The sequence below is a fragment of the Balaenoptera physalus genome (genome assembly GCF_965194825.1).
Source record: "Balaenoptera physalus genome assembly, chromosome: 1".
Classification (NCBI taxonomy): Eukaryota; Metazoa; Chordata; class Mammalia; order Artiodactyla; family Balaenopteridae; genus Balaenoptera; species Balaenoptera physalus.
This window is the reverse complement of record NC_138882.1, coordinates 163,002,102-163,020,393: the sequence shown is the minus strand read 5'-3', so window position 1 is coordinate 163,020,393 and position 18,292 is coordinate 163,002,102. Positions and strand designations below refer to the sequence as shown.

General features: G+C 55.8%; 2 protein-coding genes across 19 annotated transcripts in view; both read right to left on the bottom strand.

Moving 5' to 3' along the window:
- Window positions 1-903: 903 nt before the first annotated feature.
- SLFNL1 (schlafen like 1) lies at window positions 904-7,547 on the bottom strand. Of its 6 annotated transcripts, none has more exons than XM_082466404.1 (4): window positions 4,346-7,547; window positions 2,420-2,935; window positions 2,167-2,310; window positions 904-1,531 (listed from the first exon to the last, which is right to left on the bottom strand). In XM_082466404.1, exons 1-4 carry the CDS (start codon window positions 4,730-4,732, stop codon window positions 1,409-1,411), a joined length of 1,170 nt encoding a protein of 389 aa, XP_082322530.1. In that variant the 5' UTR covers window positions 4,733-7,547; the 3' UTR covers window positions 904-1,408. The 6 variants fall into 6 exon arrangements, with proteins under 6 accessions (XP_082322530.1, XP_082322527.1, XP_082322526.1 ...); XM_082466401.1 differs by having other exon boundaries at window positions 2,167-2,935; window positions 4,346-4,923; window positions 5,483-7,547; XM_082466405.1 differs by lacking the exon at window positions 904-1,531 and adding an exon at window positions 1,543-2,057.
- Window positions 7,548-10,920: 3,373 nt separating this feature from the next.
- Window positions 10,921-18,292, bottom strand: part of SCMH1 (Scm polycomb group protein homolog 1) — a 198,017-nt gene continuing 190,645 nt past the window's right edge. For 9 of the 13 annotated variants that reach the window (XM_082466140.1, XM_082466139.1, XM_082466141.1 and 6 more), the window contains 3 exons: window positions 17,803-17,868; window positions 13,106-13,236; window positions 10,921-12,052 (listed from right to left, as the gene is read on the bottom strand). In XM_082466140.1, the coding sequence (XP_082322266.1) occupies window positions 11,927-12,052; window positions 13,106-13,236; window positions 17,803-17,868 (323 nt within the window). In that variant the 3' untranslated portion in view covers window positions 10,921-11,926. The remainder of the gene's footprint in view (window positions 12,053-13,105; window positions 13,237-17,802; window positions 17,869-18,292) is intronic. The other 4 variants (XM_082466147.1, XM_082466152.1, XM_082466142.1 and 1 more) reach the window with 1 other exon arrangement.

Here is an 18,292-nt window from a genome sequence, read left to right as displayed (position 1 = left end):
GTTTCATGGTTTTCTAGTGCCTCAGACCCCAAATTTAGGAGTATCCTTGATTCTTTCATCAGCAAATATTTACTGGGCATCTACCACATGCCAGCTATGTTTTAGTTTCTAAACTTAAAGCAGTGGACAAAACAGACCAAAATCCCCGTCCCCATGAGCATGTATTCTAGTGAGGAGGAAACAACAGATAAAAGCTACAGAGTGGGATTGACAGGTGCTCTGGAGAAAAAAAGATGGAAGCAGGGAAGCGGGGAATGGAAGTGCTGGGGGGAGGGGGTGTAATTTGCAATAGAATGGGTAGGGAAGTTCCTTTCCTCGCCACTTGAGGGTGGAGCATTCCAGGCAGAAGCAACCAGTGCAAAGGCCCTGAGGCCGGTGTGCTCATGAAACAAGTGGGCCAGTGTAGCTGGAATGCAGTAGCAAGAGGCAGGAGGCCTTGAGGTCAGGGGGGATTGTGTAGACTATTGTTTGGGCTTTGCTCTTGATGAGATGGGGAGCTCTTGGAGGTCTTTGAGCCCAGGCATGTTCTAGAAAGAACCATTCTTGCCCGGGTGCAGATGTTGGCTTTATAGAGCCTCTGGCTCCACTGGTGGAGATGACAGGGGAAATGGCCAGAGCAGGAATCCTCTCCAGTGGCTGGAGGGTGCATGGAAGTCAGACCCTTCCTGTGCAGGTGTTGGTGTGTGCTGGAGAGAAGCAGGGTGCCAGCTGCCCCCTATTGTCCTGTAGCTGAAGAAACTGAAGCAGAGGTATTATGATTTGCCCTAAGGTACCCGTCTTCAGGAACCCAACCATCCAGGCTCCTTACCCCACAGCTTTGTGGCGGGGGAGGAACTCAGGGCCCCCTGGACAGAAATGGGCTGGGCATGGGACTCTACCCAGCTGCATCCAACCAGCCAAGTGTTCTAGAAAGAACCATCCTTGCCCGGGGGCATGTAATTTATTACAGAGCTTTGACAGTCCCAAATCCCAGCAAGCCAGGGGTGGGTCTGCAGGGTGGCCTGTCCACCCTGTAACCGCAGTTACCAATGTACTTTGCCATCTGCAGAGGGGCTTTCCCAAGATGACAAGTCCCTTTCTGGCCCTGCCTAGCCAACGGGAGTCAGAGACCCAGAGGAACGGTCCCTTACAGCTCAGCCCAAGGAGAGCTCTGGCCAAATTTTTACACGTTCTTTCTAAAAGTAAGTTCCCTTGGGGATCGTGCTAAGCACAATTTCTCAGCTACACAGATCGGGGTCTGCTCAGGACTGGCACCCCGTGGGGACCAGCCCCTGGGAGCACACTGTTGTAGAGGGAGCCAGCAAGTGCAGCGCTCCCATCCTCCTCTGAGCAGCCCAGACTGGCCTTACTGGGGGGACGTAGGGTCAGTAGGACGGCCCTGCGTGTTCCAGGTAGAGCGCTGGGGCCCTCACAGGACGCAGCAGGTGCAGGAGATGGGCTTGTACCGCCGCAGCTGCTGCTGGAGCTGCTCCTTCTCGGCCGTCAGCACCCGCAGCCTCTCCTCCAGCTTGCTCAGCTCGGCTGTCCACTTCTGAAGGGACATCGGAGAAGCGTGCCTAAGCTGACATCATCTCAGAACCGGGGCTGAACTGATGGAGGAGGGGAAGGCCCAGAGAGCCTGGGGGGCCTGCTCAAGGTCTCTGGGCACCGTACTGGCCCTGGCAGGTGGAGGAGCCAGGTCTCCTGACCAAATCAGCCCTGGGGTCTCGGGGAGAGTCCTGCCAGCATCCCAGACCCTGGGGTAACCCGTCCTCCGTAGCCTGCACAAGTACCGGGGGAGGCTCAGGCTGGCAGCCCCCCGCCGTGTCCTTCTCCCTCTCTGTCAGCCCCTTGCCCTCTTCTGTTTTTCTGTCATCTATGTTTCTCTCTTGAAAAGGCTTTTCCTTGGGACTGTGTCCAAGTGCTGTGTCCAGCACTCACTGCCTCCCCATCTTAAGGGCCTCCGCCCAAACGCAGCCCTCTGGTTTGTCTTAGAACTTCAACATTCCACTCTCCCGGCGGCCCCAGCTACACCGCAGAGGGATACCGGAGGTAGCGGGGTTGTTGCAGTCCAGCCCCTGGGGAGCACCAGAGGAAACCCGACGGCCGCGAGCCTACCCAGTGGGTGGCTGGGGGGCCCAGGGCCAGCGTGGCCCCGACCCTGCCTGCCCGGCCTGGGCCACTTACCTGCCTGCCCCACTCCTGGATGGCGCGTACGGACAGGGGGCCCTGGATGCTCCCATCCCGCCGCAGGAACACCTCCCCCTGGTCCGTCTCGTAGAGCTGCGGCTGGGCCTGGGCCTTGGGGGTGTGCACGCTCAGGCGGATCACCTGGGGAGGGGCAGCGGCAGCTCTGTGGGCGCTGCTCCGGCTGGTGTGCAGCCCCAATCCCACCTCGCTGGCTCCGGGGCAGCCTGGGGGCGCTGGGGGCAGGGCTCACCTTGAGGGGGGTGCCGGTGGCAGAGGTGCTGACCACGGGGATGAAGGTGAGCTTGTAGGCGTCGGGGAAGACCTGGGGCTTGAAGCCCTGCAGGATGGAGTCCACCAGCAGGCGCACGCGGTCCTCGTCGCGGTGGCTGCAGCGGATGCCCTGCACCAGGCCACTGTCCTCCACGCCCACCAGCAGGCTGCCGCCCTCGCTGTTGAGGAAGGCGCACACGTAGCGACGCAGGTGGTGCTTGAAGGCCTGGCTCAGGTACTCGCCGCCGCCCCTCTTGAACTCCACGTTGCGTGTCTCGCTGCCCAGGAAGGCGCCCTGGAAGAGGCGCTCCTGGCCCAGGATCTCCTGGTGCACGATGGCGCTGTCTGAGCGCGTGCCACTGGGCCGGCCCGGGGAGTCCCGCCGTGGGGTGGGGGCCTGGGTAGGAAGGGGTCCGGCGAGCCAGGCCGGCGGGAGGCTGGAGCCCAGGATGGGGCCAGGGCTGGGGCTGGGGCTCAGACCGCTGTCCTCCTCCTGCTGGGTTGGGGGATAAGAGCGGGGCGTATGGGCCCAGGCAAGAGCCAGGAGCCCTGACCTTGGCGGCCAAAGGAGGGACAGGCGGCCAGAATCCCCCCCTCCACCCACCCCATCCACCCAGGGCCCAGCCCACACGGGCATCCTGATGTTCCTCCCAGGCAGAGGGGGCTAATTCTGCCCACCATCCCAAGGCCAGTGCGGGAAGCCCTGCTGGGTCAAGGGCTGGAACCAGCCAGTGCTCCTCCCCTGAGGCTGCCCTCTTCCCAGGTGAACTGTGGGATGCACATGGGTAGGAGGAGCTCTCCTTCCCGGGTGGGACCTGGGACACCTGCAGCCATTCTCTTCCCACCTGGGTTGCGGGTCAACCTCTGAGGCGCAGGGTTGGATCATCCCAGGAGACACCTCGGCACCCTGAGGTCCCCTGTGACAGAGCTGCATGTCTCTGAATTGAGAGGGGTTCCCAGAGATGCCACCCTCTTCCTGATCTCCCTGAAAGCCTTGCTGAACCAGTCCTCCTGAATTTCTACTTTCCTCCGGCCTTCCTGAGTCCCTTTCACGGTTTCTGCTCTGTTCAAGGGCTCTGGGAGCAGCCTGCTCAGGGCCGCTTCCCTGCTCTGGGCCTCACCATCGGACTCCCGGCCTCCAGGCTCTCCCCGTCCTATCCATCCTCTTTGCTGACCCCAGATGCAAGTCACACTGTCATTCCTCCCTTAAAACCCTTCCCTAGCTCCCTGCTGCCCTCCAGCCTCCAGAGGTGGCTTCCAGGGCTGGGAGCTCAGTGTGGGCTGGGGTGTAGCGATGAGAGGCACATCCCTACCAGCCCTGCAGCTCCCAGCGGAGACAGACTTAGCGGAGACTTGAGAAAACCACCAGCTATCATACAAACATGCCATCAGGCCACAGGTCTTGAAGTGTAAGCCCGTTGAGCTGTTGAGCTCTGCAACAGTTTAAATGGCATGGAGTCTTCATCCCGAAGGCTCATCGATGCAGGGCTCCCTGAGGGCAGGGTGGAGCCTCTACTCTCTGCTGTACTGCCCAACAGAGCCGGTGTTGGTTTTTGCAACTGAACGGATGAGGTCGGCCAAGGAGAAAGCCAGGACCCTCGCGTATCCTCGTGCCTGGGCTGACCCGGCCCAGAGGCCGGATGCAGACGGGCCGGGGAAGGGTCCGACACTCGGGTCTTCCTTCATGTGCTTCCAGGCTGGAGGCAAACTCTAAGAGTCAGTGTCCCTCCAGTGTCCCTCTGGGACCATAGTCATTTGAGTAGCAGCCCCCAAGTTTGCAGATTTGTCCCCAGTTTCGCAAAGACACCCCTCACCCCCACGCAGCACAGGCCATCCGCACCCAGGCCTCCCACGAGTGAGGCTCGGCGGCTGGAGGGCCGCCTGGCTCGGGGAAAGCCTCACTTACCTCTCTGCGGTTTGAGGGCTCCCGGCCCTCACCCAGCACCAGCTCCTTCCCGGGGGCCACCAGCTCCTTGATGATCTGGTGCTCCTCCAAGGCCGTGTGTAGGCGCCAGGGCAGGGAGGCCAGGGTGTCCTCGTGGGCGGCCACCTGCACCAGCGCGTAGGCCCTGCGTGGCTGCCTTACCACCTGGATGTGCTCCCGCGCCACCGGCAGCTCCAGCCGCTCCAGGGCGTCTCGCAGCAGGCAGGCGAGCACGGGCACTGAGAACTGGGGGTTCAGGTGGCCCACGTAGAGAACATGCCTGCTGGGAGCCGCCTCGGTACTTGAGTCCTCAGACACGGACTCTTCTGCGGGGAGCTCCTGCAGGGGCCGCTTGCCTGGGGGCTCCATGAGAGGCTCCTGCACCTGTGTCGCGGTGATCTCTTCCTGGAGGTCTCTGGAGGGGTCTCCCTCGGAGGGGCTTCTGGGATTCCTCACCGCTGGCCACTCCTCCCGGGGCCCTGGGCTCTCGGGTCAGCCCAGGGCCTCCCAGGGGACTCGGAGGGGCCAAGGCTCCCGGGAGGTTCACAGATTGGCGGGGGCTGGGTGGAGCCAGAGAGCGAGGGTGGGCAGAGGGCCGGCAGGAAAGGGCTGCCACCCGCCCAAAGCCTCGGACAGGAGAAAGGAGAGTCAGACAGGGCTGAGCCAGAGAACAGAGCATGTGGGCCTGCCACTCCATCCCACAGGAGGGAAGACTGAGGGCATGTGCTCAAAGCGGGGCAGAGGGGACCAGAACTCAGGTCTCTGAGGCACGCCCCCCCCATCCTTTCATTGGCCCCAGTGGGCCTGTCTTCCCTCACCAATCCACGGGCTGGGGCCTCCTAGATGCCTTCAGGGTTTCCTGCCCAGCCTCCAGGCACCAGAGAAACCTTTTCAAGGGGCCTTTGGAGAAGCAGCCTTAACCCAGGGCTCTGAGGACTGGTTGCGGCCCCCCTGGGCTTCTCCTTGCCTGCTCTGAAGCCGGGGTGAACCCAGCAGAGTTTCTGAAGGGGTCAGGCTGGGTCAGAGGGTTTTAGAGCGAGGTTCTTCTGCTTTGGGCACACTGATGAAAGCTACGCCCCCCCCCCCCCAGAACAATGGCCTTTGCATATATATACATACAGTTCGAGGAGGCTCATCTAGACCAGATCCTCTGGTTTGGGTCCAGAGAGCAGAAGTGAGGAGGGGTGGATCGAGGGTCAGAGCTGGGCCCTTGTGTATGTCGCCCACCACCTCCCGCTAGGCCAGGGGTCCTCACTCCTGAGCTGAGCACACATGTGCACACACCAGCCCCTCCACTCGCCCCCATACACCCAGCCTCCGGTCTGCGTGGCAGGTACCGCTGGCCTGCATCTTTTCAGATCGGATCCTTGAGGCAATCAGGGCCTGGGCGCCACCACTGCTGGAGTGGGGACGTTCAGGGCAAACGGGAATAGGAGGAATAGGGAGGCCTGTGTCCCTCATGTCCTGATGGTTCCTGGGGGAGAGTGGGAGGTGCCAGCCCTCCGCTCCCACAGACCTCTGCCCCCTGCCCAGCAGCTCCCCAGGGTGCTTGGGGGCTTGGCTCAGGGAGGGGGAACCAGGGCTGTAGGAAGGGGGTGGGGCCTGTGCAGCCACCTCTGTGATCTCAGGAGAGTCAACAATGCTTCTAGGCTTGGCAAGTGAATCAGGAAAAGTCCTCCCTGACTCCCCACCCCAGTGTAAACGGGTATCTCATGCAGCTTCGTGGGGGGGCTTCTTCGGGGCAGCTCCTAGAACCCAGGGACTGAAGACATACTTCCTCCCTCTGTCAGGTCTCTCCGGGCCCTTGTGCCCACACAGGTCCCCGCCTCCCACCTCGGTCACCAATCCCAGGCTCCCCTGAGCATGGACAGGGCCCAGCTGCTCCCAGAATGGATCAGAACGCAGCTGGTTCCACGGCTCCCCTGACACCAGGCTCTTCTCTTTGCCAGAGATGGAGGTTGCTGTCCAGAAGAGCCCTGAGAAATAGGTCAAGCCCTGCCATCTCTTTTGAAGGACAGGGTTGTCACCTGCTGTTTGACCGGGGACCAGGACTCGGGTGATGCACAGCCTTTGTTAATGCAGAAATCTGTTCTTGGGTGGGTGGGGGCTTTGAAAGTGCTTTTCATGATGCAGGTGTAGGTAGCGCTTTCCCACACTGCTTCTGGAAGTCTCGATGGGGTGAGGGGGCGGAGGGTGGTGTCTGGAAGCGGATGCTGCAGACCGGGGAAGCTGCTTGACAGCGTGGAGAGAAGGCTGCCTCTTTCTCTGAGCAGCCGTTCTGAAGATGCTGATGAATTTGTTTCCCCGAGAGACCGAGGCAGAAGCTTGGGTGGGGAACTTGAGAAAGGAGACTGTGGCGTGGGGGAAAGGAGGAGGCCCGAGGCCCCAGGTGGTGGCAGTGTGAGGCTCGGGGGAGGGACCCAGCAGCCAGGGCTGACCCGCCTCTGCATCCACAGCCGAGAGTTACGGAATAACGGCTCTAAGCTCTCCAGGCTTCCCCCTCTTCTTCAGGCCTCTCTGGACTCCGCCATCAAGAGCTGCTCTCACAGTAACAAGTGGGGCTGTGGCTGTTTTGGACGGTTAACTCGAGTCATGATGAGTTATGCAGAGACAGACAGCTGGCCGGGAGAGGCACCCTGACAGATGAGCATACACGTGGTTGTACCAGAGAACATAACAAACACGTGAACATAACGTACTTCTCTAGGGGCCTCGCTATCAGGCAGCTGTTTGGCATGAAATTTCCCAAACTGATTTGAGTGCCAAATCTTTCCCCATTCTTACTGGAAATCTCTTTAAACGATTGTATTACATATTTCCCTGGGCTCTGTTAACAGCCTATGTGAGCTGAACATCAGTTCCACTTATTTTTTGGCGGGGGTAAAAATTGTCTTTCATCGTAAGCATTTACAAAATGATATTTTACGTACTGAAACGCACCGCGGTGTAAACTGGGTTACTTACAGCATCTCAGGCTAACAGCTGGGTGATGGCGGACACGAGTTCAGCATTGTGGAACAGCAGCCCCTTTTAGTCCTTTCCCTGGATGTCTGTGACCTTACTGACAACCCCTACTTGGCACTGGAGGAAGAAAACCTCTTGAATTTAAAGTTAAGAATGAAAGGTGGTGGGAAGCTGCTGCACAGCACAGGGAGACCAGCTCGGTGCTTTGTGTCCACCTAGAGGGGTGGGATAGGGAGGGTGGGAGGGAGACGCAAGAGGGAGGAGATATGGGAACATATGTATATGTATAACTGATTCACTTTGTTATACAGCAGAAACTAACACAACATTGTAAAGCAATTATACTCCAATAAAGATGTAAAAAAATATATAAAATAAAAGAATGAGGAAAAAAAAAAAAGAACAGAATGCAAGGTGGGCCCAAAGATGAGGGGCAGAGGGAGGCTGTGGATAGGGCTCTTCTCACGTTATCTGGAGAGTGTCCACTTGGTGGCGCCTGTGGCTGCAATCCTCCACACCGTAGCAAGCATGGGTGTCTGCGCGAACCGCCCAGGGAACCCCAGCTGAGGGGCAGGGGACGGGGCAGGGGCGAGGGCTGAGCTCAGCCGTTAACGTGGGAGAGGACAGGCTGTCAGGAGAACAGACTCTGGACCTCGGGAAGAGTGGTGTGGACGCGGCCTTCGCCATCCGGGCCCCGGGACGCTCCAGCCTCAGTCTTGACTCCTCCCCTTGCCTACCAGCGGCTGCCTGTTGATTCCTGCCCATCCTTTGACAGGACCAGCCCAGCTGCCCACAGATATCTCGGGCCCGGTGTCTGTACCCTGGGACCTGTTGGCCACTGGCCCCTGGCAGCATCCTCGGTGGCTTTGGTGCTGGAGGACAAGCACACACAGTTCTCACGCTTGGCCTGGAGGTTTCCAGCTGGGGAGCTTCCCTGATGGGATGGGGTGACTTGGGGCATTAAGGTAAGGAGGCTGCAAAATAGCTGAGGGACGACAGGGGCAGGAGGGAGTGTCTGGAGTCTCCTAGGCAAGACGGTTTCCCGTGCTTTCAACTTTATTTGTAAGACAAGGGGCAAGTCACCTGTGGCTCTTCTGAGGAGGGGTCGTGGCATCGGGCACGAGGGCAGAAACTGTGTCCACTTGGCCCGCCGGTGCCACAGCCCAGAGAAGGGTCTCAGGTTGTTCCACAAAGATGCCGAAGAGGGTGCTGTGGACACTTCCGCTCAGGACTAACAGCCTGGGCAACAGAGACAGAGCGGAGCCCAGGGCCACGGGCCACGCAGCTGGCAGGTGGGGAGGGGCCGCAGGTGGGGACGGGGCAGAGAGGTTCCCCAAGGATTCAGCCCTGAGCGGAGCCTGCGCTCTTCTCTTCTCTCCTGAAGTGCCTGGGTTTTTCCTTCCTGATGTTCCTGAGCACCGGAGGCAGTCTCTCCTTGTCGTGGCGATGAGGGTGGGCCCAGGAAGCTGCTGCCAGAGGCCTCTGTCCCCAGTCCCACTTCCCCCACACGCCTCCCCGCTTTATGGGTGGCTGCCCTGTCGGGGTCAGTGGTGTGGTCTCACCCGCCGGACACCATTTCAGCTTCTTTGCATGACTCTAGGTCACTATTAGAAGGCTTGGCTTTGTGAAACAGTTTCAAAAGTCGAGGTTTTGGGTTTTTGTTTTTGTTTTTGTCCTCCTAAATGACGTTCAATTCTGACCCCAGAGGTTCGGGCAGCATGAGTGGAACAGTAACAAATCCTTTCCCCTTCTGCAGAATTTGACATCTGGTTACCCTTCTAGTTCTGTTCCCTTGGAAACCAGATAATAATGGAATGTCAACCATTTCAAGGCAACAGTGCTTATGATAAAACTGACCCCTAATTGTAAATCACCTGGTCTAGGAGTGCTGTGCATAGACTGTAAATAGCCCTTCCTGCAGGGCTTCCTGAGCGCAGGGACCCAGTAGGCACGTCCCTGACGGGGACCTGGAAGCTGTGCCTATGGCACTAGGGAGTTACTGGCTGCCCTGGGGCACGATGCTTCTAAGCCAAGGTGAACCCCACTTCTCCCTAATATGTCTTATCCCCTTGCACCTGAGCTGTCACCTGGGCAACAAAGAATGGTCGTGGATGACTGTGGGCTCTGCAAGGACTGCTCCACCGGAAAGGCCTGCTTTATGCTGGCAGGGTGTCCGGTCTGTCTGCAACGTGAGCGCCACCCCCAGTGTAGCCTGTGGGAGTCGAGTCTGCACGGTTAGCAGGACCCAAGACAAAGGCTGCCTGGTGGGTGTGGCAGGCAGTGTGCTGTCTCGCACCCCTCGTCAGCTATGGAGTTTGGGGCAAGTATTAGAACTTCACCTCTCTGAGCTTTAGTTTCCTCATCTTTAAAATGGGGGGACACGGTGGTTACCTCTGAGAGCTGTAAGCGAGGTTTGAGCGAGCTAACGTACACAAACAACCTAGCACCAAGAAGCCCTTAACGAGTGTTCCCTGGAAAGCTGAACGTGCCTGCTGACGAGGGACGGTGGGGGTGGGAGCCGTTTTGCTCCACAAGCCCAGCCTGGCAGCACATCTGGCCTGCCTGCATGCGCTTGTGTTACCTCCACATCCAGAAGCTTGTCGCCAGGGTCCAATAAGGCCCTCTTTGGGAGTACCCTGAATGAACAGCACAGCCTGCGGGACACAGGTCCAGGAGTCTGTGGAAAATGGGCTTCTTCTAGTTCGGCAGCCCCGACCCTGACTGCTTCACGGAGCCCATGATTAGAACCTCACTGTGGCCAAGTGGAAAGCACCGTGCTGGGACTAGTCGCTGGTGAGGGCTGGTAGCAGCCTTAGAGGTCTCCTCGTCTAACCCCCTCATAGCCAGACGGGCCCAGAGGAGCGAAATGACCCATCTAAAGCATCGCAAAAAATAGCTGCACTGGCTGGAAGCTCGGCCCTGGCCTTGGAGTCAGATTCCTGGGCTTTAAATGCCTACTTCGGCAGTTCCTGGCTGTACGATCAGAGCTTAAGTTTCCTCATCTATGAAGTGGGTCTGCTGTGAAGATTAAATGAGACCGTTCTAATTCAGATGGAGCAGCTGGTGGGGCACACAGCGACGTGTTAGTCATTATCAGGTTACACTGCACTGCTGCTGCCCCACGCCTTCTCCTCCGGGGGCCCTTTATAAACAGGGAAGTGAGGTCCTGGACTGCAGTACTGGCCCCTGGACGGCGCCAGAGGTGCCCTGCAGGCTAGCCCGGGCTAGCCTGCATCTCTCCTCACCCCTGCCCCTGAGGCTCCTTGGAGCTGTTGACCCTAATATTGTCCTTCCTGCTCGGGCTTCCTGTGGCTGCTTCCTCCACACTGCTGTCTGGCTGCACCAGAGCACAAAGCCCTTTGAGGGCAGAGAACGGATCTCACACCGTCTCCCCAGGGGCTACGCCATGCTGGGGCCCCACTGGGCATGTGGCAGACAGCCTGTTCTCTAGGGATTGCTGGAGTCACGAGAACTCAGGGAGCATCTTGTCCAAGTTTCCTCATAGATAAAAACGAGGAGCAAAGACCAAGACAAGGGGAGTGACCTGCCCTTCGGAGGCACACTGATTACCTGTTGACTGATTACAAAGACACTGGCATCTATATTGTTTTTTATTTATAAACAAATTGACATAAAATAAGTAAGTCCAGATGGCAGCGGGGGCAGCTGTGCTGCTGACTTGCTTACAAAGGAAGCATGTGGACAGTGGAGTGGGTACAACCAGACTCCAGCCTAGAGACCCCTTTCTCCCATCCATCTTAGGGCCTTCTTGGCTTAAAATCATTGGGCCCAACCTTCTTCAGCGGAAATTCTGGCCAGGGCAAGGAGCTGCGGTGGGGACAGTGCAGGGCAGGGACTCCCATTCCCACAGATGAGGCAGAGGCTGCAGAGGGCCCAGCGGAGGAAGAGAGGCAAGGGGACAGGGACCCTAGGTAATGTCCTCTGAAAAGGGGCCACACCGCTCTGGAGAGGGCCTGTCTGGGGCCGGGGCAGGGCAGTCTCCCTCCTCCTGAAACCCAGTGTCTGGAGCGAGAGGGGTATGAACTGGAGGGCTTGCCCAAGTGCCAGAAACAATAAATTAACAATAAGAAAAGATCTTTTCTTAAAAAAGGTAGAGGTCTGCACCATGAGTTTGGAGTCCGCGGATCTCGTGAGAAGAAGGCAGGAGCCGTGGGGCAATGGGGAGCCACACCAGGCCCAGTGGGTGGTGAGGGGACCGGGCACGAGTGTCACTTCAGGGCCCCGTCTTCTGAGGCCTCAGGGGTCAGCCCCTTCCTCCATCACTTGGAAGGCGTTCAGTCTAAGCTCCTGGGGAGAGGCCGGCCAGGCCTGAGCAATAAATACAGGAGACCTCAGAGCCGAGGCAGGGCTGAGGGGAAGAGCAGCGCCAACCCGGGGCCCCATGCCCGCCTCGGCCCTTCATGGAAGGACATACCATGGCAGGAGGGGCAGTGCTGGCAGCTCCACACAGCCTCCTGGAGTCCTGAGGCAGCCTCGGACCCCACTGAGGTGCCTGGGAAGGGGCCGACGGCCCTCCTTCCTGGGAGAAGAATGGCCCCTCTGCTCGATCCCTCGGTTGTCTAGGCTGCGTCTCCCTGTTCAGAACTTGCCCTGCTTCAGCCGGTCAATGTGGTAGGAGAGCTTGAGTGCAGGCCCCAGCTTCAGACCCATGTACTTCATCATCATGTCACTGCGCAGCAGAAGCAGGGCCTTGCCATCGATCTCCTGGGGGGATGGAGGGAGGCGCCATCAGAGGCCTGGGTGGTCTGACCAGCCCAGGTTCTGATTAAAGGCCACCCAGGGAGATGCCAGCCACGTGGCAGTGAACCTGCTGCGATGCTACAGCCTACCTGTTCTCCCCAGCTTCTGTCTCCAGCCACCCCTCCCCAGCATCTACTACTGACCCCCCGGGTTAAGCTCTTCACACACGTTTATAGGAATCTCCTTTCTCTGCTGCCCGAGAGGCAGTCTCCCCGTCTCCCAAATCTCTGAGGTCAGCTCAATTCTGTCTCCTCCCAGGCGGCCTCCCCGGTCAGTGTACTTGTCACTCGTCACGGACTATTTTTGTATTGACCCTCAAGGGCTAGCCGGTGAGTCACCTTCCTTCCTGAGCAGCAGGGACCCCCCCGTGTGAGCCAGGCACAAAGCAGGCACTCGCTGAGCAGCTGTGAGACCTTCAGGCCTGATCTAAGAGCGCCCTCCAAACCCACTGGCATGAAGGAGTAAGTGACCACTGAGAGGTAGCAGAGCTGTTCTGAGTGCCCCAAGCACAGAACAGCACCAAGCGGTAGGGGCTACAGGGAAGTGGGTTTGAGCCCCAGATGAGGAGTACGGTCACTGCAGGGGGGTCAGCAGCAGTCCCTGGCCACAGGGCCAAATGGCCACTTGAAGAGATGGGGGAGGCTCAGAGCGGAGAAAATGGAGGATGGGGTTCTGATGAGGTAGGAGAGTTGGGGGTCACTTGGCAAGAGACTCTTTAACTCGGCCTTAGGCCACAGCAGGTAGCTAGGAGAGCAAGTGCTCCTAGGAGAGTCCTGTCCCTGGGACCCAGTAGGAGTGTGGCTGAATCAGATCCTACACTAAAGGAGTGAGCTGAATTCAGTGCCCAGTGAGGGCTGTTTGGGACCCAAGATTCTGTCTCTAAGTTTGTATGGTGTCACCTGTGCTCAGTTTCAAGGGACCTAGAACAAGTATATAGCTCGTGCCCCTTTAAAAGTCTATAAGTTGCAGAAGCAAGACTCCCAGCGGACACAGGAGAGGTCAGGCAGGGGCACCTACGTGTTTGCGAAAGAGGTCAGCATGGGGTCCAAGCTGAGGATCAGCTTCCCGGACAAACTGCATCACGTCCTCGACTGTCCACGAGGAGGGGTCCCGGCCACTCTGTCGAGAGGCATCCCGGCGGTCCGACCCTGCAGGACAGGAGGACACCTGCATAACGGGCCGGGACTGGTCTGTCACTCCCCAGCACTCTCCTTGGCCTGTCCCAATGGCCCTGTGTGACCACTGAGGCTCAGCAGTGCCAGAGCAGAGGAACCAGAGGCAACCGAGGGAGGGAAGGGTTTTCAACAAAGGGACCAAAGGCCTGAGACCCTCTTCACTCAAATCTTAAGGGTAGGTCTGATTCTGGAAATGGTTAGAAGGAATTTTAAACTGAGGTTGTGATCCAGCCTGGACTTGAATCAGGAGTAGCAATGAAGTAAGGGGATTACCTAGATTGGGGGGTGGAGGAGCTGGTAGGTGAGGCTGCTTTTGCTTTGGCTCTGGGGACCATTTCTAGAGAGACCTCGAGAGCTGGGTAAGATTATAGCCAAGTCCTTGGGGCCCAGGAAGGGAAAAAAGTGATGGATAGTTATACCCAGTGCCTCTTCCAAGGCTGTAGCAAAGTCAGCCAAACACTTGGAGGCAGAACAGTTTTGCCTTGGCTGCCAGGAATCTCAATGTTAATCTAGTGGTCTGCTTAGAGCTTTTATCTCAATCTTGGCTCAAAAACAGCCCCTCCCATTTCCCCTGTGGGATCTGAGCTCTCTGTATGATCATCACCTGCACAGATCTCTGGCATGCTTCATCCCCTCTGCCTGGAATGTGCCCCCTTCTCTCCCTTCAGTTTCTCCTTTTTTTTCTGGCAAACTCCGACTTAGCTAAGCAAGGGTCGGCTTCAAGGATCAGCTCCTTTATGAAACTTTTCCGGTCTAATCCTGAAATAATTGGTCTCACAAAGCATTTCATGGATCTCTTGGTTACAGCTCAATCTCTACACACTTTCCCCCATCACATCACTCTAATAATCTTTTCTCCATAAAGCAGTCAAAACAAGCTTTAAAAAGTAATCGGATCATGTCAATAAATGCAATGGCCTCGAAATGCGTACCTGAAATAAAGTCGAACCCCTTACCATGGTCTAGAAGGTATCCCATCATCTGGCCCTTTCTATCTCCTCTCTCCCTTCCCCCCATCCTTTACTCACCAAGCTCCAGACACTCTGGCTTTCTTTCTGCCTCCTGAATAAGCCATGCTTTTATTCTTTGACCCAGACACACAATTTCCTCTGTCTAAAATTGTCTTTTCCCCACATCTTTGCATACCTGATTCCTTCTCAACATTTGGGTTTCATCTCAAATATTGATTCCTCTGAGAGGCCTTCCCTGATATCCTAATAAAAGTACTCACTCCCCACATAATCACTCTCAATCCAGTTACTCTAGTTCCCTCCACCCCCAGCACATATCACAACCTACAGTAATTTCATGCATTTATGTTTATCTGTCTTCTCCTGTTCCCTGCTATGTCCTTGTGATACTGTGATTAATAAGAAGAAACATATGTATTTGTCTTCATCCCCTTTTCTGACACAGAACTCCTAAAACTCTAGGAATTTCCTAAGTGGTCCGAGAAATAAAGGTGTCTTTTGCTAATCATAGCAATTCCCTTTTAGCCACACCTGGGTATGTTAATGAGGTGACTTTTGGAAAGCCCCTAAGGATGGGGGCCGGTTGCCAGAGGGACCAACCAGGTGATTAGAGGGTGGGAAGTTTCAGCCCCACCCCCCAATCTCTGGGGAAGGGAGAGGGGCTAGAGATTGAGTTCAATCACCAACAGCCAATGACATAAGCAACCTTGCCTATATAATGAAGTCTCCATAAAAGCCCAAAGGACAGGGCTTCAGAGAGCTTCTGGGCTGGTGAATGTGTGGAGGTACTGGGAAAGCAGTGTACCCAGGAAGGGCACAGGAGCTCCACACCCCTTCCCCCATACCTTCCCCTACACATCTCTTCCATTGGGCTGTTCCTGAATTGCATCCTTTTAATAAAAAACTGGTAATCTAGCAAGTAAACAGTTTTCCTGAGCTCTGTGAGATGCTCTAGCAGGTTAATCAAACCCATGGAAGGGATCACAGGAACCTCTAATTTAGAGCCAGTCAGTCAGAAGCACAGGTAACAATGTGGACTTTGAACTGGCAGCTGAAGTATGTGTGTGTGGGGGGGTCAGTCTTGTGGGACTGAGCCCTTATCCTGTGGGGTCTGACGCTTCCTCCAGGGAGCTAGTGTCAGAACTGAGTTAAACTGCAGGAGGCCCAGCTGGCATTGCAGAATTGCTCGGTGTGTGGAGACCCAAACGTCGGCAGGGAAAGTGAAGCAGTGCTGAACAGAGTACTGAACGTGGGCAGACAGGCAGGAGGAGGGCGTTTTCCTTTCACAGCACAGAAAAGAGCGCCTGCTCTGCCACAGCAGATGTTCAGACACGTTTGCTAAGTGAATGAACGATCCTATGTAATAGTTCCACGTATATTTTTCTGTCTCCCCGCCAGACTAGGTCTGTCTTGAGGCAGGGACCTTGCCTTGCTCGTGTCGGTATCTTCACCACCCAGGAGATGCCCAGTCAACAGCTAACTGTCAGAGGTGAAACACCAGTGAAAGTAGAAAGGCCCTACTCTTCAACTATGTCTTGCAAAGGCTAAAGATCTTCTCTCATATTCCTTCATTCCAGGTCCCAGGTCTAAAAGTCAAAGCACACTTGGCTTGGCACCCCTCCTGCTCCCTGGGGAAGAGATTGGAACATATTACCTCTCAAGCTTGTAGCTGGGCACTGACCAGACCAGAGAGAAGTGTGCTGGAGCAAGCAGGGTGATTAGCGCCATAGACATTCCAAAGGCTTTTTAGAGGGGTGGTAGACAGGGAGCTGGAGAGGGCTGTGTGAGCCAGCCACTTCTCCCTGCCCTAAAAAGTCCACTGCGATGCTGAGACAGAAACCAACTGCACGGATGATGGAGAGCAGGGAGCAGATACTACACATGAATATGTCCATCTTAGCTTCTTGGACCATCTTAGCTAATTCCTCTACCCAGGGGAGCTAGGAATCACACACACACACACACACACACACACACACACACAGTTATACACATACTTATATAATGATATTATAAATATATACACATATATACTCACATATAATACTATTATATATTTACATGTTTGTCTGCTAGCCTACTCCATTAGAACATACACTCCATGAGGGCAGGAGGCAGGAAGTTGCTAATTTATACAGTGGTCAGGAGAGCATCTCTGAGATGACATTTGAGCAGAGACCTTGAGCAGAAGACTGGCATGTTTAAGGGTCAGCATGGAGGCCGGCGTGCTGGAGCAGAGTGAATGAAGAGAACATGGCAGGAAATAACATCTGAGAGTATGTATGTATGTGGTGGGGTGGGACGAGTGGCAGGGCACATCACAGAGGACCTTGTAAGCCACTGACAAACCACTGGCTTTTTTGAAGGTTGGTTTTGAGCAGAGGAGTGACACGAACCAACTTATACTCTGAGTCTGCGTTGATAACAGTCGTTAGGGGGGGCAAGGACAGAAGCAAGGGAGACCAGTTGAAAAGGAGGCTACTATAATAGTCCAGGCAAGAGACGACTGGGATGCACCAGGTGGCGGTGGTGAATGTGGCGGAGAGTGGCCTGATATACCCAGAACTCCCAGCAGTGTCAGTTCATTTGACCCTTAAAACAGCTTTTGAAGGAAGTATCATCATCTTTAGTTTAGAGATGAGGGAACTGAGGCCCAGAGAAGTGAAGTGACTTGCCCAGGACCACACAGCTAGGAAGGAGAGAAGTTAGTGCCCTGTCTCTGTCTTTTCCTATGCCCGTTCCTGCAGACAGACTATACCAGGATTCTCTCTCTCCACCCAATGGGCACAGCTGGTGGTCACTCTTCACGCAAGGCAGAGTGTCTCAGTCTGAGGATGACCAAGGAAGGTGGGGCGCATCCACAAGAGGCCAGACTGACAAACTGAGGCCCGACCATATGGATCAATGATATAAGGGAGGGCATAGACTTGTCATCTAAATTCTTTGAGAGAAACAATTCTAGGGCCAACCAAAGAGAATTCTCTCATAGCTTTATGAGGATCTTCAGGGTCAAAAGAGATTCAGACTGTGACTTGGCCAACAGACTCCCAGTGTATCCCAAGGGAAGAGTGGAGATGCCTGGGAGACAACAGTGGCATCTGAGGCCAGTGCCAAGCGAGGCAGCCTATCAGTATGATGTCACTTATGTGTGGAATCTAAAATATGGCACAGACGAGCCCGTCTACAAAACAGAAACAGACTCACACACATAGAGATCACACTTGTGGTTGCCAAGGGGAGGGGGTGGGGGAGGGAAGGACTGGGAGTTTGGGATTAGCAGATGCCAACTATTATGTATGTCAATAGGGTTGGATAAACAACAAGGTCCTACTGCAGAGCACAGGGAACCCTATTCAATATCCTGGGATAAACCATAATGGGAAGGATTATAAAAAAAAGAATGCCTATGTGTGTATAACTGAGTCACTCTGCTGTGCAGCAGAGATTGGCACTACACTGTAAATCAACTGTACTTCAATAAAAAAAAATAAAGTTAAAAAAAAAAGGAAGCACTCCTAACAGAAACAGGGCTTTGGGGAAGAGAACACTAATAATAACCCCCTCACACCTCGGGAATGATTTAGTTTCCAAAATGACCCCATATCCCTGCTTCCATCTGATCCATTTAACACGCCTGTGAAAAGAGCAGGTCAGTATCACCACCTCCACTTTGTGTATGAGGACCATGAAGACCTGAGAGCCGAGGTGACTGAAGGCTCAAGGCAGGGCACCAACTCTCCGCTCTGCCTCTACTTCAGAGCTCCTCACGCTGCTCCATTTGGGGCCTTGCTGGGGTTAGGGGCGGGGCATCCCAGGCTTCTCTCCCTGTCTCAGCCTTCCTGAGAACCCCCTCTGCCACTGCAGGCCTGGCTACTGGAGTCTTCTTATTCTTTCACACCTCATCCATCCCTGGACTGGGGGAGGCCACAGTGGGTGTGGAAATGGCATTCTCCTGTCTCCCCACTGCTGCTTTTAGACCATCTTTTGATGGAAGCTCGTGTTCTTCAGAGGCCAAACTTGTACCGACCATCTGCTCTTCCTGATCACTTTCATCTCTA

What these genes read in the sequence shown, in the direction of transcription:
- SLFNL1 (XM_082466400.1), bottom strand. Translation starts at nt 4,732, where the DNA reads ATGGAGCCCCCAGGCAAGCGGCCCCTGCAGGAGCTCCCCGCAGAAGAG. An exon ending in AGCCCTCAAACCGCAGAGAG is followed by an intron (nt 2,936 to 4,345) that starts GTAAGTGAGGCT and finishes CCCCCAACCCAG; the next exon opens with CAGGAGGAGGACAGCGGTCT. An exon ending in TCCAGGAGTGGGGCAGGCAG is followed by an intron (nt 1,532 to 2,166) that starts GTAAGTGGCCCA and finishes ATGTCCCTTCAG; the next exon opens with AAGTGGACAGCCGAGCTGAG.